A 23428-nucleotide genomic window follows, 5' to 3' on the forward strand; every position below is an offset into this window, starting at 1 on the left:
TCAGATGAAAAGAGCTCTGGACGACAGGACGTGTCTGCGTATACTATATTTTCCTACAGCGCTATTTTTGCAAAGGTTGATACCTACTTATGAATAATGATAAAACTTTAAAAAAAGGTGAATGAAACGTCTTCAAAAGCACTGAATATTTTTTAAATTACACACTTTCAAACCAGTTTATACTTTAATTTAATTAAAGTAAAGATTAAAAAAATTCAAACGTCTTATCAGCGCCAAATCAAACAGGGAATAAAAATACTAGGTAGGAAGGTACTGTATGTGTAGGTTGAAATATCAGAAAGCTACCTACATATTTGGACAAGAACCATTTGCTTCCCTGGGAATGGATACAACACCTAATAAATAAATGTTATAATATATAGGGATATCTTATTTCGTGTCATATCAGCGAGATAGCATCAAGACCGGGATCTATACATTTCTCTCACCTGTGGGCATAAATATTATATGCCTAGAGAGTTAGTTCATCTGCAGACTGCATCGAATTCTTATTATCATTTACCACCGCCGCCGCCGCCGAAATAGCAATAAAATACTTACTTAATGGGCTAATATCAATAAACTTGATAGGTACCTAACCTACCTAACCTTAGGTTGATACCTACCTAATGATCAATTAATACGTAATTGAGAAAATAAGGTCAGCTTAATAAATGATAAACGACTAATTACGAGATATGGAACGATTGCAATGATATAGATTTTATAAAATCTACGAATAGTACCGATTTGACCTCACGTTAGTAATCACAATGAAATTGTTACTTGTTTTTTCAATAGCTTGTATGATTTCGGATATAAGAGGTATGTATTTACTTCTTGTAAATAATTATACACGAATATTTCTTTTTTAGGGTTCCGTAGGTACTTCAAAAGTAAAAAAGAACCCTTATATGATCACTTTGTTATCTGTCCGTCTGTCTGTCGTGCCCGTCAAGAAGACCTATCTATAGGGTACTTCCCGTTGACCTAGAATCATGAAATTTGGCAGGTAGGCAGGCCTACCTATAACGTGTAAAATTGAACTCCTCATGCGCTATTTTAACTTTTTGTGTCAAATTTCATGTCAAAAATACGATTTTAGTCCTTATTTTAAAGGTGAACCATACTTCTGACTAAACAGTTGACCCATAGAGTTAAAATGGGGCGTGGGGAGTCATTTTGTACGGACTGTGCGGTGTTATGGGCTGCGGTGCCGCGCGGTGTCCGTCTGTCCATCCGTGCGTCCGCCCATCCGTCCCGAATACCCTGTTGTCTACATAGGTATTAGGAAGGTTATCAACATGCCACCACAGACGGTCTTCCGCCTTCTTCATCCACCCACTTCTCGCTACCTTCTTAAGGTTGCCAGTTCAGCGGGTTGGAGGTTTTCCCACACTGTGCTTGCCTTTTAGTTTATTAGGATATAGGTGATTAATGTTAATAAATTAATATTGTACTTACAGCAATATCAAGAATAGCCGGGGGTGAAGTAGCAGACATAACACAGTATCCATTTGCGACTGCTCTTCTCAATAACATCGGAACGACGTCCTTTCGACAAGTATGTGGTGGTACCATACTTAGCGGCACAGCTATCTTGTCTGCTGCGTCATGTTTTGTTACTGATGACCAGTGAGTACTAAAATTACTTGCTATTCTCTTTTATTTGTTTTCTTTCCCGACCGAAATTTTTCGAAATGGCCCAATATTTACTTTCTTTTATAAAAAGGTTCAGGTTTTTTCAACAAATGGGAAAGTTTACATCAATAACAGGGAAACTAGATCTTGATTATTCATTTTTAATTAATCATTAATTTCGATCACTGATCTATAGATATTCAAATAATAAGATTTTTTTTCTTAAAAATTAAATATCTAGATTTTCTGCCTTTTCAGGATTACCCCAGCAAGAGCGTGGCGTGCGAGAGTGGGTTCAACGTCTTCGGAAACCCGAGGGGTGCTCTACATCATCTCTCGTATAACAACTCACCCACTGTTCGCGCCAGCCACCAGAGAAAGCGACGTGGCAGTCATACGCACTACCGCCACTATAGCCTTCAGTGCGGCCGTGCAGCCTGCGTACATAGCCGGCGGTGCGTACAGGGCGAACACGAACGACCAGGTCGTGGCGATAGGCTGGGGGGCTACCAGTGTAAGTGCATCATCTCTAGTATAACAAACTCACCCACTGTTCGAGCCAGCCACTAGAGAGAGCGACGTGGCAGTCATACGCACTACCGCTACTATATAGCCTTCAGTGCGGCCGTGCAGCCTGCGTACATAGCCGGCGGCGCGTACAGGGCGAACACGAACGACCAGGTCGTGGCGATAGGCTGGGGGGCTACCAGTGTAAGTGCATGATCTCTAATATTACAAACTCACCCACTGTTCGTGCCAGCCACCAGAGAGAGCGACGTGGCAGTCATACGCACTACCGCCACTATAGCCTTCAGTGCGGCCGTGCAGCCTGCGTACATAGCCGGCGGCGCGTACAGGGCGAACACGAACGACCAGGTCGTGGCGATAGGCTGGGGGGCTACCAGTGTAAGTGCATCATCTCTAGTATAACAAACTCACCCACTGTTCGCGTCAGCTGCCAGAGTGAACGACGCATGTTCAATCACTGTCGCCACTGTGGTACCTACGCACTGTCACCACTAGGGGCTACTTTGATAAAAGAAAGTAAGGAGACCAGTGTCAAAAGTGGAAGCGCAGCGAATGCGAACTTTATTTTCATTTCACTGATGCAATGTTTTAAAGTATAGAAACATTGGAATATGATCGAAATTTTAAAGCTATCCCTTCATGCCTGCTCCCAGCAAGGTCATACATAGCTGGCAGTCGGTGGCTTACCAGTTACCCTTTTACCCCGCTACTGATCGAGTAACGTAGAGGAGCTCAGAGGTCTTCTCAAGGGTTGTGCTGCTTTTTACATTTTTTTCATTTCTTCTACGAATAAACGAAAAAATATATTTAAAAATCAAATTTCCATCCAAATCGCCTGGCAGTGCAGTTGACAATGCCGCAGGCGATCCGTCGACTAAAAAGAAAGCATATTATACTGGATAATTAGCTGAGACTCATGGAGTTTTCCCGCTGGGGAAGTTGTCTCCAATCACGCCAACCTGTCCTCCAACCAATCTGCTCATAGTCCATCGACTGATCGCATGATAAGGCACAACAACAACAAAAAAACAGGGGAAACAACGCACAGGGATTTTTCTCCTACGTGCTGGCATTACCGTTTCTTCTAGGTCAACACGCAATTACATAGCAGTTCTTCGTGGTGCGACCCTCTAGTTGTTCTCTCTTTTCTGATTTCTTTCTCTTTCCTATCTTCCTTTTCTTCTTGTCCTTAATTGCTCTTAGCATCTGGGCTTTCTTCTTGCCATCTTGGCATCTTAGCATTCTTTATGCCTTGCATCTTCACTCTTTAGCATGCGCGTCCCCACCAGGTAAGCACCTCCTTCAGTGCTATCGTGCTTTTAAGATACAAATGACGTAAAGGTTGTGTAATGTTCCAGGACACTGGCCCGTCGTCTCCAGAGCTTCGTCACGTGCAGCTGTGGCTCAACGACCAGCACGTGTGCGCGGATCGGTATGAGACAGTGAACGTCACCATCACCGACGCGATGTTGTGCGCCGGATGGCTTGATGTTGGCATTCGAGGGCAGTGTGTAGTAAGTGATCTATACATTCTTCTTCCATGTTCTCGATCTGCCTCGTTGACTAGTTTATTTGGTATTGTCTCTCAGACAGATCATGAAGTCCCGACTATATGTCGATGATGATACTTTACCTGTATATTGATTATTAGATTTATATATTTTAGGGTTCCGTATCTCCAGAGGATAAAAGGAACCCTTATAGGATCATTTCATTGTCTGTCTGTCTGTCGTGTATGTCAAGACCTGTCAAGGGAATTAAAACCTATAGGTAAGGGAAACAATTATAGGGTACCTACTTCTGATTGGCCTAGTCCTAGAGGCTAAAGCCATGAAATTTGGCAGGTACATAGCATTGTCTTATCTACACAAGTACTTAAGAGGAAAAATCCAAGAACTGTGAATGTGTGGTAGCATTACAAAAAAAGTGTTATTTATTGTACGATGGTACGGAATCCTTTGTGTGCGAGTACAACTCTCACTTGATCGTTTTTTTATCCAGGGTGACACGGGTGGGCCTCTGCTGCACAACAACGTGGTGGTGGGGGTGTTCTCGTGGTCGCACGGCTGCGGCCACAGTCTGTTCCCCAACATCAACACGCGGGTGGCGCCACTCTCGCGCTGGATCGAAGCCATTGCTACTGCTTAAAATATAGCTACTAAACTCAATACATTTGTCATATTTTATTTCTTTACGCATCTTATATCCTTATCTTATATAAGGGACAAGGAAGAGACAAAATAATTTGTAGGGAGTCAAGAAAGGGAAAACGCCAAGAGCAACTACCGAACGGGCGCCCTCCCGCGATTCGGCTCATGTACCTAACAGAGAGGTTGGTGGGACCGTGAGAGGTGGAGGGTTTCTCCAGCATCTTATATCCACCGTAAAATTCTTGAATCTAATGATTCAAGAATTTTTGATGAGCATGCAGTTGCTGTTCCGTATGTTTCACACAGAAACAAAGAATATCTCTTCCGAACGCCGATTGCCAAAACAGGTAGGTACCTAGTATAAGTATAGTCCGCGACAGGTCAAGATGGCAGTCGGGGAGGGCACGCCCCGTACACCCGCACAGTTCACGCGCCAGCCCAGTGCGGGCGAGCGCGGGTGACGTGCGGGTCCTCTCGCCTCATAGCCCCATTTGCCATCTCGACCTGTCACGTACTATAAGTAGGACGTAGTTTATGTACCCATAACGAAATTCCACAAACCTATGGATATAATTATTTACGTTAGATAGCATTATCGGCCAATATTCGATAAGCTTATCGTCGGAAAAGTTGATTCGGTATACGTATGCAGTATGTAGGTATATATATCTCGATATGGACCATGAGCTACTAAGTTAAACGAAGACGCCTAAAGTACCTAGGAGATATGGCCACAAGGGGCGCTGTAATTTCTTACTGTAGGTACCATTTTTCCGGAGAACTGAGTCGATTTTGATTCGGTTATTTGCGTTACGTCAGAGTATTTTCAAAGGTTAAGGCCACCCAGGGCTTTGCAGTAGTAATTTTGTAGGGTTCCGTGACCGAAGGATGCCAACGGGATCCTATTACTAACTCTTCGCTGACCATCCGTCCGCCTGTGTGTCCGTCCGTCCGTCTAACTACAAATTGGTCGCCATGCAAATTAACTAAAATTTAGTGTTTTTAGGGTTCCGTACCTCAAAAGGAAAAACGGAACCCTTATAAGATCACTTTGTTGTCTGTCTGTCTATCTGTCTGTCAAGAAACCTACAGGGTACTACCCGTTGACCTAGAATCATGAAATTTAGCAGGTAGGTAGATCTTATAGCTGACATAAGGGGAAAAATCTGAAAACGGTGAATTTGTGGTTACATCACACAAAAAAATTGTGATCATGAACTAATAAATAATTAGTGTTTTAAATTTTCAGAGTAAGATAACTATATTAAGTGCGGCATCATATGAACAGGCTTTACTTGTGCATTCTAAAACTGATTTTTATTTATTTTATGCATCATAAGTAGTTTTTGATTTATCGTGCAAAATGTCGAAATTCGACTCTAGTACTAAGTAGTAGAATTCGACCCTCGGTGCGCGAGCCTGACTCGCACTTGGCCGATTTTTTCTTGTAGGACGACGAGGCTCGCTCACCAATCCTGGCTAGTGGCTACAATGCATTGTTGCAATACGAATCCCAAAAATTCAGCCAATCAGAATTCAGAACAATGGGCTACTTGACTCATATCTAATTTCGTCCAATAAATGATTATTTATTATAGTATTTTGCTTAAGACAACGAAATATATCAATAACAATTATTAAAAACGCAGGATGGATATATAAATCCAATTTAAAAAAATACAGTTTTTATTTTTATTTGAAACGCTGTCAGCCATGATGTGACGTCATTAAATATGTAAACAAAGAAATGTCATCCCTATGTCACGCGGGGACTAACGTAGTATCCATATATAAAATTTAAAGTCCTGACTAACTTATATATCAACGCACAGCCTAAACATCTAAACAACTGGTCCTAGATACATGAAATTTGGTCTGTGTGTTCTTTGTAGGTAAAGAGAAGCTATCCACTAGGAAAGGATTTTTTGAAATTCCACCCCTGAGTGAGTTAAATGGGGGTTTGAAATTTATGAAGTCCACGCGGACGAAGTCACGAGCATAAGCTAGTTTTTATATATTTCTAAAAACTCATAGTAAACGTAAAAAAATGTCGTTTTCTCTTTATAAACTGAATAAGTTATTAAGTAAGACTTACAACAAAGTGATCTTTGCAATAATAAATTTGGGTTGAAGTCGTTAGTCATATCGTTAGTCCCTTTAAGCAAGTCTTCGCGTGTTACGTATATTTATTTCACTGGGCACTCTAGTCCACAACTTTCCTGTGGTCTTTATCGATGCGTTTTTTTACATTCTCGGATGATTCAATAACGATAATTACTATATTTTTCATGTAAACTAGTATAGAAGTCATGTTTATTAAACTTTGGGAGGTTATGCTGTTGTTTACAAATGCATGACGTCAGAGCACAGATAATCTATCGGCCAAACATGGCCGACAGTGTTTTCACCTGTCTAAGAAAAATATATTTTTAAATTAAAGTTTTACGGTTTTTAGGGCGCAAAAAAATATAGTGTTAATTTTTTTGATCTAATAGGACAAATATTAACCATTTAAGACCTACTTAAAAAAAGTGTCAACTAGCCTATTGAGGTTGTAATAATGATTGATGCAGATTTTACGAAATCGACCTACTGTATTTATTTGACCCTCGCTCACTATTGGCTACAATGTATTGTTGCAATAAAAATGCCATAAATCCACCCAATCACAACCATTGCGATTGTAATAATTAATTAAATTATTGATGCAGGTGTTACGGAATCGACCTGCTGTTCACACAAAGTGATACCTGCAAGGTTTATTCGAAATTTGAAAATGTATTACTATCTACTTATTAAAACCTGTTATTGCTAAGCACTATCACAGACCTCTACTTATACACAAATACAAGTACGATGGACCTGCGATTGCCAACCTCTTTTTAAGCAACTTGATTTTTGCCATTTTTTGCCATTTTGGTTCTGATAGCAGTAGTGAGCGTCATGTGAGCATACCTACTCGGAAAAAAAATGTTAGTTATGAGACATCAGCTGCTCGATTGCGGTAGAATGACAGCTACAATGTCACGATCGCAATCACCTCTGATTGGTTGACACACGCTCACTACTGGCTACAATGCATTGTTGCAACAAGGATCGCACAAACTTAGCCAATCAGAACAATTGAGATTGTAATAGTGATTGTTGCAGGTTTTACGAAATCGACTTAGTCAACCTCAACACGAAGACAATTTGACACAAAGTTTTAATTTTAATTTCCGGGCCTGTACGCTCGGTGTGGCGCTTCGAATTATGGGGACAAAAAATAATTATTGTGATCCTGTATGGCACACCTCTTCCAGCGTACTTGTACATGTACATTTCATAAGCACTGATAGTGATGTCTTTTTATGTCAGTTTGTGTGTAACGCTGAAGATATGAAGGCGCGGAATATGTTTTTTGCCTTTTCAATATATTATTCGTTGTCTTCAGTATGTGCGACGGTGAGCAAAAAATCTAGTGATACACTCGATGAAATAGGTAATTCATACTAGGTACAGTTCTTGAAATTCACGAAGGCTACTGAACTTTACTTGTGGTAACGTCGTTTACATGGTCATTGCGTAAGTGTGCGTGCTTGTCAGACCAATCAGTTGCGAGCAAGCGCTGTCAAACGCACACATTTAGTGTAGGTACTTACCTTACGTATACCGATACGACTTAAACACAAGCATGAGTCAGTGGCCTTCGTCAAATGCAAGAAGTATAATAATAGAAACGTGGAAGTGGGTCTGTCTGTCTGTTACTTTTTTATTACCTAGTTGGTAGGGTAAACATATTCGCCTGCGCATGACGACCCTAAGGTCGATTATTGAGTCAGAGTCGGTTTTTCTTTCAAGGATTTCTTAGTATTATTACTATTAGTCCGGGGTTAGGAAATTGACAGTGTTGCAACCCCGTGCCTCGGAGAGCACGTAAAGCCGTCACGCCTGAGTCTGATCTTTCTCCTGTTGTGTCGGATTGCTGTCCCGAAACTTGATAGCTAAGGTATCTTGAAGGTAAGTTCAGGTGGAATCAAACCAGGCGAAGTCCGAATGAATTCGTTGCTTGAAAAGAGTTAACGAAAGTTTTGACGACCTCCCTGGCGCAGTGGTAAGCACTGTAGTCTTATTAGTGTGAGGTTTCGGGTTCAATTCCTGGAAGGCGTTAGGAATTTTGTAATTTATAAATTTCTGGTCTGGTCTGGTGGCCACCACCCTACCGGCAAAGCCGTGCCGCCAAGCGATTTAGCGTTCCGGTACGATGCCGTGTAGAAACCAAAGGGGCATGGGTTTAATAAAAACTGCCATACCCCTTCCAGGTTAGACCGCATCCATCTTAGACTGCATCATCACTTACCATCAGGTGAGATTGCAATCAAGGGCTAACTTGTATCTACATAAAAAAGTTTATACTTAGGGTATAAGCCCCAGGTATAAGTTGGAGAGTGTGTGTAACAGGAATTTGACAACCTCTGTCACCGTTCTATAAATCCCGCAAATTGCTAATGCGCGTGGCCGCCATTTTAGTGCTAGACTGAAGTTTCGAGCTAGTATATTCTGTGCTAATGGTATATATTTTTATGTCGGCTGACGTCAAAATGACGTGATTTCGATGTTAATGAGACATGGTTCCAGCGCAATAGCAATTTGCGGGACTTTTACCACAGAACAGCAAGAAACCGTGAACGTTGACACCCATATAATACTTACGTGGTCGATATCCAATCTATTTACTTGTACGAAATGTTTTTTCTCAACGTTTCTGGTATGAAACGTTTTCTCAATGTTTCTGCTCAGGTGTGGAATGCCCTACTGGCGTCCGTGTTTCGTGCCATGTATAATCTAAATACCTTCAAGGCAAGAGTGAATAGACATCTTCTAGGCGAGCGCGCTCTAACCTAGACCGCATCATTGCTTTTGATTAAGCAAGATTGTCGTCAAACGATATCTTATCTCATGAAAAAAAGGTCGCGGTCGAAATGATTGACGCGACAATATTAAACACAGCTCACATGTCTGGAGACTATGAAAATGTAGGTACAGTGCGACAACGATCTCTTGGCACTTGAATGACATTAACAGGGGGGTGCTGTTGGAGAACAAAGGCTTAGAATATTCAAACAAGGACAAAGGGCAACATTAGTTACAATTTTTGCCACGCGCCAAGATAGCCTTGTCGCACTGTAGGTATAGGTACCTATCTATGGTATTCGGCCGCACACGTCTGATTCGAGATGCTCGGAAGCAACGCCATACATTTCCATGAATTGTTCAGTATCCAGCGAGGGTGTACTTTCCAAATTGGATCTACCGAGATTTATTCGCTAACTTAACCGCATATAATGGCTTGCCTGCCTTCGGATTTTACCCAAAAGGAAACTTCTAAATAATTTCAAATAGGTAGGTACCTACATATCAAAAATTACTGAACCAGCAGGATTCGAGGGGAAAAAAGGAAACTTATACCTCATTGTAAACACATTACCCTCCTATATAATCCTTCTAGTGCTGTCGGGTAAAAACATTTAACATCAGGTCAATTTTTTTATCATATCAGTCTATTTTATCAGCCAGTTCTACGTACAAAATAAGATATTCCAATAAAATTAATTTCACGGCAATTTTCGTTTTTAATTAATTTCATATTTTCTCCGTGAAAACTATCTAAGCATAGTACGCGACAGGTCGAGATGGCAATCGGGGTATGGGGCGCACTACCCACACAGTGCCCGCATCGGATTAGCCGGGGGCTGTGCGGGTGTGCTCACCCCGATTGCCATCTCGACTTGTCGCGTCTACACTTTTTTCTTTTTTATGTATGTACACCATTATTCCTCCTAGGTGTCTGGACCGATTTGCAAAATTTTTTTACTCAATGAATAAGTTCGCGAGATGGTCCCATAAAAATGTTTGGTACCTACCAACTTACCCTGATGCTACAACAGGGTTACTGCCCGCCTCAGTTATAGCGATTCAGGAATTGAAGATGCGTTTGGCCATAGTCCACCACGCTGCTGCCTGGCCAAGTGCGGATTGGCAGACTTCACACACCTTTGAGAACATTATGGAGAACTCTCAGGCATGCACGATGTTTTCCTTCACGGTTAAAGCGAGTGATATTTAATTTCCTAAAACGCCCATAACTCCGAAAAGTTAGAGGTGCGTGCCCGGGATCGCACCCACGACTCCCCGAATAGGAGGCAGACGTCACGTCATCCTCATCAACCGATAGACGTTCTCTTGTAGGGACTTCCACATGCCACGGTCTTGCGCCGCCTGAATCCAGTGGCTCCCTGCGACTCGTCTGATGTCGTCCGTCCATCTAGTGGGGAGTCTTCCAACGCTGCCTTTTCCGATGCGAGGTCGCCATTCCAGCACCTTAGAACCCCAACATCTATCGGTTTTCCGAACTACATATGTGCCCTGCCCAATGCCATTTCAGCGTCGCAACCCGCTGAGCTATGTTGGTTACTCTACGGATCTCCTCATTTCTGATTTGATCATGTATGGAAACTCCAAGCTCTCCATGACCATGCGACCATGTCTCGGATCCATAGTATGTCATCACTGGTAACACGCAGTACTCGAATCACGGCTTAGTGGAACATTATCACAACACTAGCTAAATCAATCGTTACAGGTACAACGGAAGCCCGTAAAACTGAGCTGATGTCTCTCTCCGTGACAGCCGGACTGGGCGACACTGTGGTCATATCAGCGCCAATCATTAACAACACAAACACCATTTACTACTTAAGCAATCCCAACGGTAACAGTATGAAACTGAACATAAACACAACCCGATTTACGACCGATTATAAAGAAACATCACGACCGAAAAATAATTACGATACAAAAAAACATGAAGGAAAAGTAAAAACTATTATAGCCGCTACGATAAAACGCAGGATAATTAGTTTTAATCACGAAAATTATGAAAATAGTTGCCTATACAAAGATTTTGAAAAACAACCTAACGATTTTACAATTGGACCCCTCAGTGAAGACGATCATGGAAATTGGGTCCTAAGTTTATACTACAAAGGAAATGATGGCGATTGGATTGAATTATTTCAAGTTATTAATATTCGAATAGTCGGTAAGTAGCGACCTATAACACCTAACCTTCGATATTAGGAAGACCATTCAACGACCTCCCTGACGCAGTGCGAGCGTTGTGGTTTTACAAGTGGAAGGTCCCGGGTTCGATTCGCGACAGGGGCAGGGGGACGGTAGGTCATTCTGCCGTGACAAGTTACCATCTTTCCTTCAAAGCCGTGCCTACAAGAGTTTTAGCGTTCCGATACGATGCCCTAGAATCAGGTAACAATATCTTAAAGCAAAAGTAAAGGCAAAGTCCCAAAACCGTGACTTTTGTGGTTACAACACAAAAACATTATTTGACCAGTTTTTTGTGAAATCACCTTTAAAGTTGCACTTAGGTACCTAAGTGTTACTTGACAGACACGACAGACGGACAGACAGACAGACAACGAAGTGATCCTATAAGTGTTGCTTTTTTTCCTTTTGAGGCACGGAACCCTAAAAAACCTTTATAGTACTTAACCTTTTTCTTTCAGAATCATTTCCAACACATGCTCCAAGCAGAAAATTGGTCCCTGGCCAAACATTCGAACCACGCTTCCTATACCCAATAAATAACCTTGAAAGTTGTCAAATAAGTCCACCGAGAACAACTTTCGACAGATTTTATGATAGAGACAGATTCAACTTGGATTCCTGCGGATTTCGGATACCAAATGTGACCAAAGACGATGAAGGATTATGGAAGATTTTTGGTGTAGGCAAACTAGTGTATAAGGGGGAGATTTACTTACAAATAGATGATGAATATATTGTATGTTGGAAGAATTTTGTACTAAGGTCTAATTTCTAGGGTTCCGTACCCAGGGGGCGCCAATAGGACTTTATTACTTACCAAGCCTCCGCTGTCGGTCCGTCCGTCTGTCTGTCAGCGGGCTGTATCTCGTGAACCGTAATAGCTAGAGTTGCAATTTTCACAGAATATGTATTGCTATTGCCTCTATAAAAACAATGAAAATTAAAAAAAAAATGATCGCTATGAAAATTAAAGTGTTATTTTTTGTAAGATGGTATGGAACCATTAGTGTGCGAGTGCGACCGTTTTTAAAAATTCCGTGAGAACTCTTCGATTTTCTGAGATAAAAAGTTGGCAATGCACCAATGAGAAAAATCACGTCAATCCGTTGCTCCGTTGCGACGCGATTGAAGGACAAATCAACAAACAAATTACACTTACGTATTTATAATATGGGTAGTGATCTGTGGTGGGTGGGCATAGAGATCCAAACTATCGCATAGCGAGTTAGTTCTTAACATTATTATTATTATTGCAATAATAATTTCGCAATGCCATATTTCTAAATTGGCCCGTGATCAAAGTTTTCAAATATTAGCGTGAAGTCATAATAAAGAGCTAGATACTATTTTTAACTTATTTTTTTATTTCAATAACTATTTACTACTATTTACACGAATTTGACCAATATCATTAACATTAATAGATATAATACATTTGAAAACAAATTATCTCCGAGTGTTTTATCGTCCAATTTACTGCTACTTGAATTTTTAATTAAACAACACGTTTTAACATTAGCTAATGTCAAATCGTAAAATAATGATACCATTTTTAGGATAATAGTGATGTAAGTGGTTCAGTTGTATCATGTAAATGAAGCATTGAACCAGTTCCCACTTCTCTATTTTAATTTGAGTTCACAGAAGCAGACTAAAAAGGAAGCATCATAGAACTAGTAAATAATTACTAGTAGTGCTTTTAAAAAAGGGGTTTAAGATATGATTTACGTAAATATAATATTTTATTGAGTAAGTAGGTGGTCTTAGACGTTATTAAATAATTTACAGCAGGTGATTGAGTTTTTTTAATAATTTTTATCATCGACCCACAATGATACACCTTTCCAAAGCTTCCCCCGCCCCGCACTATTTATTTTTCATAAAAATCTGGTAGCACTAGAAACGTCAAAAAATGCTGTTTAATTAAAAATTCGACTATAGTCGTCCGAGTCCTTGGCAATGTGTACCGTACCTACTGTTATGGGTCTATTCAGGGGGTATCTTCTGGGGCGTATAGTCTTCGCCCGCGTTACTGTCTGTCTTCGTGGTCAGTCCTTGAGCGCCTTGGCGCGGTCGAGGCGCCGCGCGACGCATCTCCACGTCGAGTGGTAATGTGTAGTGTAGGTCTATTCACTACCGCTGTGGGAGCCGGAGTCGCTCTGGCTCTTCTGGGGCGTATTGTCATCCCCCGCATCGCTGCCTTCGTCGTCCGAGTCCTTGAGTGCCTTGGCACGGTCAAGGCGCCGCGCGCGACGCGTCTCCACGTCCGAGCCCTCCGACTCGGACGAGTAGATGGCAGCACCCGCACTCGCTGGAAGAAACAAAGAGAAAAATGTAAGATCTTTCTGCATGACATTTTTGGTTGCAGTTAAAAGTAACTGTTTTATTAGAAAGAGACAAAATTTTGACTGGTGACATGTTGGTGGCCTTGTTTCATGATTGCATACGTGTGTGTGCATTGCATTCGTGTTTGCACATTATGTGTGCGTATCTGTTTGCGTGTGCGTACGTGTATCTGCGTGTGACTCACCTTTCTGGCCAGCCTTGTACTTGTTCTTGATGGCTGCGAGGGAGACTCCGCCCTCGTCCTCGGAGTCGTCATGCCTGGCGGCGCCCCGGCCTCCGCTCGCGGCCCCGGCGCGGCGCTTCGGCCGAGTGGAGGCTCGTGAACGCATGGCCGCACGGAGCTCCATTTCCTCTTTCTTGAATTGAAATGAAAGGGAAATGGTTGAATTTGTGCACTATTCTAATAAGAAAATATTTTAGAAATAATGTGTTATTATTCTAGCGAGCCAAAATTGATTGAATTTCTTGGTTATCAGTTTGCATCAATATCTTGATGTAAACTGATAACCAAGAAATTCAAATTTTAAAAACTAATAACTTCACATGCTGTATTTTTATTTTTAAAAACTTTTTGTGGCTGTCTAAACACTTCTCTTCACTCGCCCGCTACATCGTCACAACTCAACTCTCCGAGGAACATTTCCCATGCATGTCATTACTTCAGATGTGTCAGATTGCTATGCATTTTGAGTGAACTAAGGAACAGCCGAGTACCTGTCTACCTTATTTCTTTGCTCCCTTGTTACAACTCTAACGATTCTTACCTTAAGCTGGTACTTCCTATCAGCATCAGGATCGCTTCCGACTTGCGACAGTATCTTGATGGCGGATGTCTTCGTAGAGCGATCAGCGACCGAGAGTGTCATCTTTCTGTGCGTGAACGAGTCAGTGGAGTGAGGCCTGAAGGACAGCTTTGTGCGGAACACTGCCTGCCCTTGAAGACCTGTGCCTTGACGGACGAACAGATGGTTGTGGTCACCCTGTAAATATAACAATAAGTAAAGCAATAAGAGTGCATATAAATCTGCCCCACGATTGTCTAAGAAAAACGTATCCCACCAAAAACATTTCATAAAAATTTGGTTGCTAAGACTCACAAGTTTATAATGCTTTCACTGTTAAAAAGTTATGAGATCTCTAGTAGAGCCAACCCTCTAGCTGAGCTACGATTTGTTCTGTCCATGGGGACTTTACAAACCCTACATTTCTGGGTTTTAAGTCTACAAGGAATAGTCTACGGTAGTAATAATAAACGGTCTGTATGCTATTTACAGTACCCAGCAGAAAATATTGTACATTGTACCTTTAGAAGGAGATAGCGTTTTTGTAGAGCGTTGTATCTGTATATGAGACCGACAAAACGTCACATATGTATGAGTGACAGAGACAATGCTCCACGAAGCCGAAACCTCTTTCTAATAGTCGATGTATATTATTTCCTGCCGGCTACTGTACTTACAACGCTAACTATGGGCCTCATAAGAAAGCTCAGCGGGCGATGGAGAGAGCTATGCTTGGAGTTCCTCTACGTGATCAAATCAGAAATGAGGAGATCCGTAGGAGAACTAGAGTAACCGACATAGTTGCAAAGCTAAATGGCAATGGCAATGGCAAAATAAAGGCAATGGGCGGGGCACATAGTTCGTACAACCGATAGACGTTGGGGTCCCAAGGTGCTGGAATGGCGACCTCGCACCGGAAGACGCAGCGTTGGAAGACCCCCTCACTAGGTGGACGGACGACATCAGACGAGTCGCAGGGAGCCGCTGGATCCAGGCGGCGCAAGACCGTGGCGTGTGGAAGTCCCTACAAGAGACCTATGTCCAGCAGAGGTCGTCTATTGGTTGATGATGATGATGATGATGATGATGATGATGACGATGATGATGATGATGATGATGATGATGATGATGATGATGATGATGATGATGATGATGATGATGATGATGATGATGACTGTACTTACAAGCAAAGGCTGTTTGTAAACGTCGAATATCTCGGAGCCGAGGTGCAGGGACATGCTGCCGTCGGACCACTTGACCATGCGCGCGTTGGACTCCTTTATAGCGTTGCCTTCCTTGTCGAACGCCGTGCGCCAGCGCATCGTGTTCTCCACTTTCAGCTTTAATCTGTTAACAAAACACTCAAAATATACAGGATGTAACCAGAACGCTAGCAAAAACGACACGAAAAGACAGGTGATCTTATTATAGTATTTAGTGTTTTGTGGTATCATATCAGTAATGATATGATACCTCATAAATCTTTATTTTGTAAAAGTTCACGATATACCAGTCATATCAGTACCCTTATCTCAGTACCCATATTATAAATGTGAAAGTGTGTTTGTTTGATGGTTTGTTGGTTTGTTGGTTTATTGGTTTGTTGGTTTGTCCTTCAATCACGTCGCAACGGAGCAACGGATGGACGTGATCTTTAGATCTGGAAAATGATATAGGCTACTTTTTATCCCGAGAAATCAAAGAGTTCCCACGGGATTTTTAAAAACCTAAATCCACGCGTACGAAGTCGCGGGCATCAGCTAGTTGCAAATAAAACATTTATTGATGCTAAAGGTAAACGAACGTTGCGTAAGTAGGCCATTCGGAGTCCATGCCACGTCGTAGGTAGAGCGTTGACCCCAGTTTTGAACGCTATACATTGCGGGTTTGAAAAATACTAAATCACTAAAACTACAAAATGAGGCAAATGATTATTGGATTAGATAGTATAACAATAACGTTATGTTTTTGCTAGCGTTCTGGTTACACCCTGTATAGGATGTAATTAGAACGCTAGACCAAAGACAGTTCACATTACCGATGATTGCTGATAAGATACCACAAAAAAAACCGCAAAGAAAAATAATTAAAAACCCTGTTTGTAAAAGTCCGCAATGTATTGCAAATAAAACATCTGACGTCTTATATTATGTTAGGTCTCCACTCTCCATCGAGAGACAATTGCGCAATTGGCCAAGTGGTTTGCCAAGCACCGTCCATACCTTGGGTAAATAGACCAATAAGTAAATTATTTCTTACCTAGCTCTTCCTTCCTCGTCCAAAGTCTCTTCCTCATCAATCTCGTCCTCATACGTGTTGGGATCATAAGGCCTGGTCTCCACTGACAAGAAGTTGGGCAACTTGACAAAGTGCAACTCTTTGCCCAGCTCTGTCCAAATCTTGGGCATGTCCACGTCTATACGAGTCTCGGGGATTTCCACTTCCTCTTCTTCTTCCGGTTTGTCTTTGGCTTGCTGAAATAAAATGTAAGGACAACAAGAATGAATTTATATTATTATTTTCTTCATAAGTAAAACCTGATGTAAAATCCATTTCATTATTTTTTAGCTTACTCACCTCATCACCACTGCCTCTACCTTCATCACCAGAGCGTCTGTCATCATCAGATCGTCCGCGGCTCCGACTTCTGGACCTTGAGCGTGATCTAGATCTGGATCGCGATCTCTCTGATCCCTTGTCCTTTTCTCCTTCGTTATCTGTGCTGATGTCTGACGCGTCACCAAATAGAGCATCAGCTGTCACTGTAATATAGAAGGTAAAAGAAGATATAAAACATGCCTTCAAAGTCGAAGTCAAAGGCGCCATATCCACGGTCGAGAGAATCGCAACGATTTCGTCCTAGTATATGATAATCTCAACGGTGCAGCGATAATTATTCACAACGAAACGCCACGAGACCGCAACGGATCGCCGCGTGACTTGACCGCATCTCCTCGTTGCGCCTCTCATCTGTGCAATTCTCGACAGATTCGCGGCGAACACGTCGCGTAAAGTGGCGGTATCGCCGCAAGACTCGACGGTATCGTCGCGAGACTCAATGGTATCGCCGCGAGACACAAGTCCGTGACGCTATACTCGCCCAGAGTCACTCGTCGTATAGCCGCGATACTCTCGCCCGTGGAGATAGCGCCAAAGCCAAAATAGGTACCATTATACACTTCTTGATTGTCAATCGTTGAATATGTAAGATAATTGATGTAACGGTGATATTAATAATTAATGACGTAAATTTAAAACTAAGGCTACAAGGATTATAAGAGCTCACAACGAATTCAGCCGGTTATTGGCATTGTACCATTGTATTGTACACTCCTTGATTGTCGATTATTATCAAAGCTGTTAAAGCAACTAATTCCTAAGCTTTACCTGTGTCAGGTTTTTCTTGATTGTCATCATCAGAGTCAACAATTTGTTTAGACTTCTTCTTGCTAGGCTTGTTGCTAGTGTCCGATCCACTGTCCGAGCCCTTCTTACGCTTAGCACCTTTCGATCCCTCACCACCACTCTCTGAGTCTGATAGAACTGCCCTTTTTTTCTTGTCCGCTGAAATCAAAATGGCAAGTAATTTATCAAAATAAGTATAAGTATAGCTTTAGTGGTTAATAAAGACATCAGCCTTCTAGTTAAAGGGTTGGGGGTTCGGTCCTGGGTACGCTACTCTAAACTTTTCGGAATTATTTGCGTTTTGTATTACTATATATCACTTGCTTCAATGGTGAAGGAAACCTGCATGCCTGAGAGTTCTCCATAATGTACTCAAAGGTATGTGAAGTCTGCCAATCTACACTAGGCCAGCGTGGCGGACTATTGCCTGAACACTTCTCATTTTGAGAGGAGACCTGTGTTCAGTATTGAGCCGGCGATGGGTTGTTGATGATCATGATGACGTATTATGTTACCTGCGTTCCCTTCAGAGGCATTCGAACTTTTTGACCGTGACCTTGAGCGACTTTTGGACTTTGATTTACTTCTTGATCTTGACTTTGAGTGTCTGGATCCAGATCTGTAAATATATTACAGTACTTAACTGAAGAAAATACAAAAGGAAAAATTGTTGAGTATAACATTTGAGAGTGGAGTGGAGTGGTTAGGATGTCTGTCTTCTAATCGGTGTTCGGGAGTTCGATCCCGGGCACGCACCTTTAACTTTTCGGAGTTATGTGCATTTTAAGTAATTAAATATCACTTGTTTTAACAGTGAAAGAAAACATAGTGAAGAAACCTGCATGCCTAAGAGTTCTCCATATTAATGGTGTGTGAAGTCTACCAATCTGCACATGGCCAGCATGGTAGACTATGGCCAAAACCCTTCTCTCTCCGAGGAGACCCGTCTGTAGTGAGCCGCCGATGGCTTGATCATGATGATGATGATGAAGCAAAATAGGTAGCAATGCAGGTAAAATGTCTGTTAAAAAATCACAACATGATAACAATACACACCTTGATCTGCTTTTCGACTTTTCCTTAGCCTCTCCATCGTCAATCATGAGGTTCGGAGAGTTTGATCTACTGTCAGAAACATCTGGTCTAGCAGGACTTTTAGACCTCGATGACGCACTTCCAGACCTTGACCTGGACTTCCTACTCTTAGGACTCCCACTACGCGATCGGCTTTTCGCAGCTTGGGACTTAGGACTGGGTGAACGAGACTGTGATCGAGATTTTGGACTTTGCGACCTTGATTTAGGGCTTTGCGAGCGGGATTTAGGACTCTGTGACCTTGATTTGGGACTTTGCGACCTGGATTTAGGAGTCTGTGATCGGGATTTTGGACTTTGTGGTCCAGATTTTGGACTGCCAGAACGGGATCTAGCACTTCCTGAACCGCTTCTTGAGTGTGATCTAGATTTTGAGGCTCTTGGTGATTTCGTAGCATTGGACTTTGGGCTGGCATTAGACTTAGGGCTGGCATTGGATTTTGGACTGGCATTGGACTTTGGACTGGATGAGCCAGACTTATTGCTGTGAGCGGAGCCTGATCTCTGAGACCCTGCTGGAGAGTTGGACTTGCTTCTGGAAACATTTGAAGCATTGGATGATTTCCTTGAACGCCCAGATCGTGCCGACTTGTTTGATTTTGGAGATTCACTTCCCGATTTTTGTGGGCTTCTTGATGGAGATCTAAAAACAAAGATTTTTATATAATAATTTGAAACTCATAAGTGCTATGAGTAATTTGACAGATGTTCCCAATGCAAAGAGAAAATTACAGGTAAAATCCCCAAATTGTTATTAGCTTACTTTTGGATAAGTTGAACACGCCATATGGTTCAGAGCAGATTTAAATATTAGCAACTAGATGTTGCCCGCGACTTCGTCCGCGTGATTTCGGTTTTTAAAAAACCCATGGCAACTCTTTGATTTTCCGAGATCAAAAGGAGCTTATGTCCTTTCCCGGGTTGTACGTTATCTCTGTACCAAATTTCATTAAAATCGGTTGAACAGATGGGTCGTAAAAAGCTAGCAGACAGACAGACGGACACTCTGAGTTTTAGCTTAAAAAAATTTAAGCCTGTATGTAATTAATGAGTTTTATGCATGCCCATTAATTGATAGGTGTGAAATTTGGCATGCAGATAGTTATTATGACGTAGCCATCCGCTATTTTTGGGTATTTAACCTTTAAGGGGGTAAAATAGGGGTTTCAAATTGGTGGAGTCCATGCGGACGAAGTCATAGGCATAAGCTAGTTTGATGTTAAACCTAAGAACATACATACTTAATCCTATATCAACTTAGTGTTAGTCAAAGTCTATAAAATGAATTTATATAAGCGGGGCTACAATATTATCTTGGGATGAAGAAATATTTCTTACCGAGACTGACTGCCCTCTTTTCCTGAGGGGGCAGGGCTAGGGCTCTTACTACGGCTACCAGTAGAAGCACTATCAGACTCTGACCCAGAATCTGTGTCTGAAAATTAATAGGTAAATGCTTTATTATTAATAGCTTAAGTATTATTAACCATTAGGTAAGTATAAAATAAAGTTATCTATATTTGACCAACATAATGTCATATTTAGGTATGAGTGAGGTTCTACAAAGCCAAAATCTCTTTCTAAAGAAAAATTGCCTTTTAGTTTTTTAGTTTTGTGACGTGCAAATGATATTCAACCTAAAGGATGGTCATGTAATTTTATGGCTGATGTTACTTAGTACCTACATGTATGTACTCGATTAACTTACTGATTAACATGTTACTACACTACTTAAACCTGGGTCTAGAAACTTGACATACATAAATTATAGTCCAGAAAGGCTGGGATGGATGATGGCTGTTCATGATCACTTAACTTCATATTATCATGTTATTAGATTAGTGGCTACCTAGAGCAGCTGTTTACAAACAAGTCTGAATAAGTTTTTAAGCCTGTCTAATCTAAGGTTTAGAGTAATTGTTATGTTATGAATTATATATTACATATTACAGCAAATAGACACAATAGGTACAACAAAGTGTTTGTACAATTGATTTTTACCAAAACAAGAAATTTAAAGCATAAAATAATATAAAAAATACATAAAAATAGACACAAACAGACAGAAAACAAAATCAACTCACCGCCCGAAATATTCTTCGTTTTCGGTGCCATTTTAGCGAGTAAACTGTTTTAATGCAATTAAACCACTAAATAAACCTAACTCTACACAAACATACGATAAATAGTCCAAATTGCAATTTGTATATTGTAATTTTTTTAGGTTATTTGCAAACAAATAAACCACATAAACCTCACGAACTTCGGAGCAAAACTTGGCAAAACGATACGCTTTTTTTACTGGCTTTACAGCTCTGGGTTCTAGCCTTTTAAAACCTAACGAAACTCCATCGCACACTCTTTGCGTCATCAACATTTAACACAGACGATTAATTTTTCCCGAACACCATGAGACAAGATGAAAAACTTCTGCTCAGAACTTTTATGCAAATTGCAAACTGTAGGTACCTAACTACTCAGTGACCGGTTTGCTAGCTGAAGACCGCGACTTTTTGTCTGGTGGAAGGCTTCAGTCGTAGCTAGACTCCTAGAGTTACCACCCTACCGGCAAAGCATACTGCCAAGCGATTTAGCGTTCCGGTACGATGCCGCGTAGTGGGTGTATGGGTTTAATAAATACTGCCATATCCTTTCAAGGTTAGCCCGCTTCTATCCTAAGATAGACACCAAACCTAAGAAGAAGATAGGCTAGTCTAGTAGACTAGTCTAGAGTAGTCTAGTAGTCTAGAGCTAGTAGACTGCATCATCACTTGACACTTACCAGTCACCAAAGGTGAGATTACAGTCAAGGGCTAACTTGTATCTGAATAATAATATATAAAAAAAAACACTTTCGCATTTATAATATGGGTACCTACTGATGGGTAATGAGGTAGTGTCACTGTACCTATTAGCACAGAATATACAGGATGTAACCAGAACGCTAGCAAAAGCTTAGCGCTATTTGTTATACTACCTAAACCACTTGCCTCATTTTGTAGCTTTAGTGATTTAGTATTTTTCAAACCCGCAATGCCCCGCCTACGCCTACTTATGCAACGTATTTTTCTTCGTGTTTTTTGTGGTATCATATTCAGTAATCATCAGTACTTTCACTTGTCTTCATTTTTGCCAGCGTTCTGGTTACACTCTGTATAATAATAGTTGCTATTATAATTAGGTAGGTAATAGAAATAGAAGCCGTAAGAAGCGTTGATGGTCTAGTGGTAAAGACGTCTGCTTCCTATTCGGGGGGGGGGGGGGGGGGGGGGGGGGGGGGGGTTGTTCGAAGGCTTCCAGTGGGCCTGCATAGATTGGTGGTGATGATGACTTTATTGTCTAGTACGTTAATTCGAATGATATCTTCTATTACAACAATTTATTTATTTTACATCATTTTTGATCATAAATAATTCATCGTATTCGAAACAATATCAATTCATAAAAATATATCACTTCATTCATCGTCATAATAAAATTAGTTTTTAATGTCAAAATTTATGTTTATATGTTTATTCACTCACGCATTAGTCGCCTCAATGGCGTAGACCTCCCCCAAATCTCTCCAAAGCTCCCTATCTCGAGCTTTCCTCATCCAGTCCGGTCCTACATTTTGGGCAAAAATATCCCGCCATCTCTTTCTTTGTCGTCCTCTTTTCCTTTTTCTGTTTCTTGGAATGGAAATGGATGATGATGATAATCCAAACTATATTATGTACTAATTGTGAGAGGTACTTGATATAATCTTCTTCATAAGCCTGAACAAGATCTATTTCGCTTCCGTTCTTGAATAATCTAGATCATGTTACAAAATTACATTCTGAATCTGACGTGACGGCGCGGCGATGAAACAAAATTCATTGGTTACTTTCAAGTGGGTATACCTTTTGCGATTTACTTTAAAACTAAGAACATTGGTTTAAGGTTCAAATTCATAAATCTAACTGAATTAAGCTACGATTGTTAAACGGAGGGTTGTCGCTTGGGAGGAAATCCAAATCCATACTAATATTATAAATGCGAAAGTGTGCCTGTCTGGCTTAGCAGTTTCGAAGATTATGTGCTACTGAAATAGCTGACCTATGGTTTCACTTTATTCAAAAAGAAACATGTGTTTTTGCGCCTTTCTCCGGAATCAACTTTGAAACGGCTACACCGATTTTGATGGGATTTTCACAAAACATGAGTTTGCATAGAGGGATCTTTTTCCTAATCACAATATATGTATACTTCCATCCATGAGAAAATAGTTATATGTATGTAGTTAAGTACCTACCTACCTATAAGTACTTATTCCTACGCAACAGAAGTCGCAATCAACTGTGACTGCTGAAATAATAGTAGGTTATAGGTAGATACTAGATATAGTATACCTATA

General features: G+C 41.1%; 3 protein-coding genes across 6 annotated transcripts; 2 read left to right on the forward strand and 1 right to left on the reverse strand.

The window, feature by feature from the left end:
* Nucleotides 1-721: 721 nt before the first annotated feature.
* LOC117992612 (trypsin CFT-1-like) lies at nucleotides 722-4322 on the forward strand. Its single transcript, XM_069505855.1, has 5 exons — nucleotides 722-825; nucleotides 1467-1635; nucleotides 1900-2155; nucleotides 3528-3683; nucleotides 4171-4322. The coding sequence occupies exons 1-5, from the start codon at nucleotides 774-776 to the stop codon at nucleotides 4315-4317; spliced, it is 780 nt and encodes a 259-aa protein (XP_069361956.1). The 5' UTR covers nucleotides 722-773; the 3' UTR covers nucleotides 4318-4322.
* Nucleotides 4323-7685: 3363 nt separating this feature from the next.
* LOC117992613 (uncharacterized) lies at nucleotides 7686-13218 on the forward strand. 3 transcript variants are annotated; one of them, XM_069505851.1, is made up of 3 exons: nucleotides 7686-7800; nucleotides 10942-11400; nucleotides 11882-13218. In XM_069505851.1, the coding sequence occupies exons 1-3, from the start codon at nucleotides 7698-7700 to the stop codon at nucleotides 12196-12198; spliced, it is 879 nt and encodes a 292-aa protein (XP_069361952.1). In that variant the 5' UTR covers nucleotides 7686-7697; the 3' UTR covers nucleotides 12199-13218. The 3 variants fall into 3 exon arrangements, with proteins under 3 accessions (XP_069361952.1, XP_069361953.1, XP_069361955.1); XM_069505852.1 differs by having other exon boundaries at nucleotides 7714-7763; XM_069505854.1 differs by having other exon boundaries at nucleotides 7715-7814.
* Nucleotides 12768-22674, reverse strand: Atu (Another transcription unit). Of its 2 annotated transcripts, none has more exons than XM_069505818.1 (11): nucleotides 22575-22674; nucleotides 20389-20485; nucleotides 19013-19693; nucleotides 18472-18575; nucleotides 17939-18115; nucleotides 17129-17313; nucleotides 16811-17025; nucleotides 15736-15898; nucleotides 14534-14749; nucleotides 13954-14125; nucleotides 12768-13734 (listed from the first exon to the last, which is right to left on the reverse strand). In XM_069505818.1, the coding sequence occupies exons 1-11, from the start codon at nucleotides 22576-22578 to the stop codon at nucleotides 13550-13552; spliced, it is 2199 nt and encodes a 732-aa protein (XP_069361919.1). In that variant the 5' UTR covers nucleotides 22579-22674; the 3' UTR covers nucleotides 12768-13549. The 2 variants fall into 2 exon arrangements, with proteins under 2 accessions (XP_069361919.1, XP_069361918.1); XM_069505817.1 differs by lacking the exon at nucleotides 22575-22674 and adding an exon at nucleotides 21135-21325.
* Nucleotides 22675-23428: the final 754 nt, after the last annotated feature.

Source organism: Maniola hyperantus, chromosome 21 (assembly GCF_902806685.2).
Source record: "Maniola hyperantus chromosome 21, iAphHyp1.2, whole genome shotgun sequence".
NCBI classification, from domain to species: domain Eukaryota; kingdom Metazoa; phylum Arthropoda; class Insecta; order Lepidoptera; family Nymphalidae; genus Maniola; species Maniola hyperantus.

What these genes read in the sequence shown, in the direction of transcription:
- LOC117992612 (XM_069505855.1), top strand. Translation starts at nt 774, where the DNA reads ATGAAATTGTTACTTGTTTTTTCAATAGCTTGTATGATTTCGGATATA. An exon ending in TATGATTTCGGATATAAGAG is followed by an intron (nt 826 to 1,466) that starts GTATGTATTTAC and finishes TTGTACTTACAG; the next exon opens with CAATATCAAGAATAGCCGGG. An exon ending in TAGGCTGGGGGGCTACCAGT is followed by an intron (nt 2,156 to 3,527) that starts GTAAGTGCATCA and finishes GTAATGTTCCAG; the next exon opens with GACACTGGCCCGTCGTCTCC.
- LOC117992613 (XM_069505851.1), top strand. Translation starts at nt 7,698, where the DNA reads ATGAAGGCGCGGAATATGTTTTTTGCCTTTTCAATATATTATTCGTTG. An exon ending in TGATACACTCGATGAAATAG is followed by an intron (nt 7,801 to 10,941) that starts GTAATTCATACT and finishes CAATCGTTACAG; the next exon opens with GTACAACGGAAGCCCGTAAA. An exon ending in TATTAATATTCGAATAGTCG is followed by an intron (nt 11,401 to 11,881) that starts GTAAGTAGCGAC and finishes TTTTTCTTTCAG; the next exon opens with AATCATTTCCAACACATGCT.
- Atu (XM_069505817.1), bottom strand. Translation starts at nt 21,165, where the DNA reads ATGGCACCGAAAACGAAGAATATTTCGGGCG. An exon ending in TGCCTCTGAAGGGAACGCAG is followed by an intron (nt 18,116 to 18,471) that starts GTAACATAATAC and finishes TTTTGATTTCAG; the next exon opens with CGGACAAGAAAAAAAGGGCA. An exon ending in ATAGGAAGTACCAGCTTAAG is followed by an intron (nt 14,126 to 14,533) that starts GTAAGAATCGTT and finishes TTTCAATTCAAG; the next exon opens with AAAGAGGAAATGGAGCTCCG.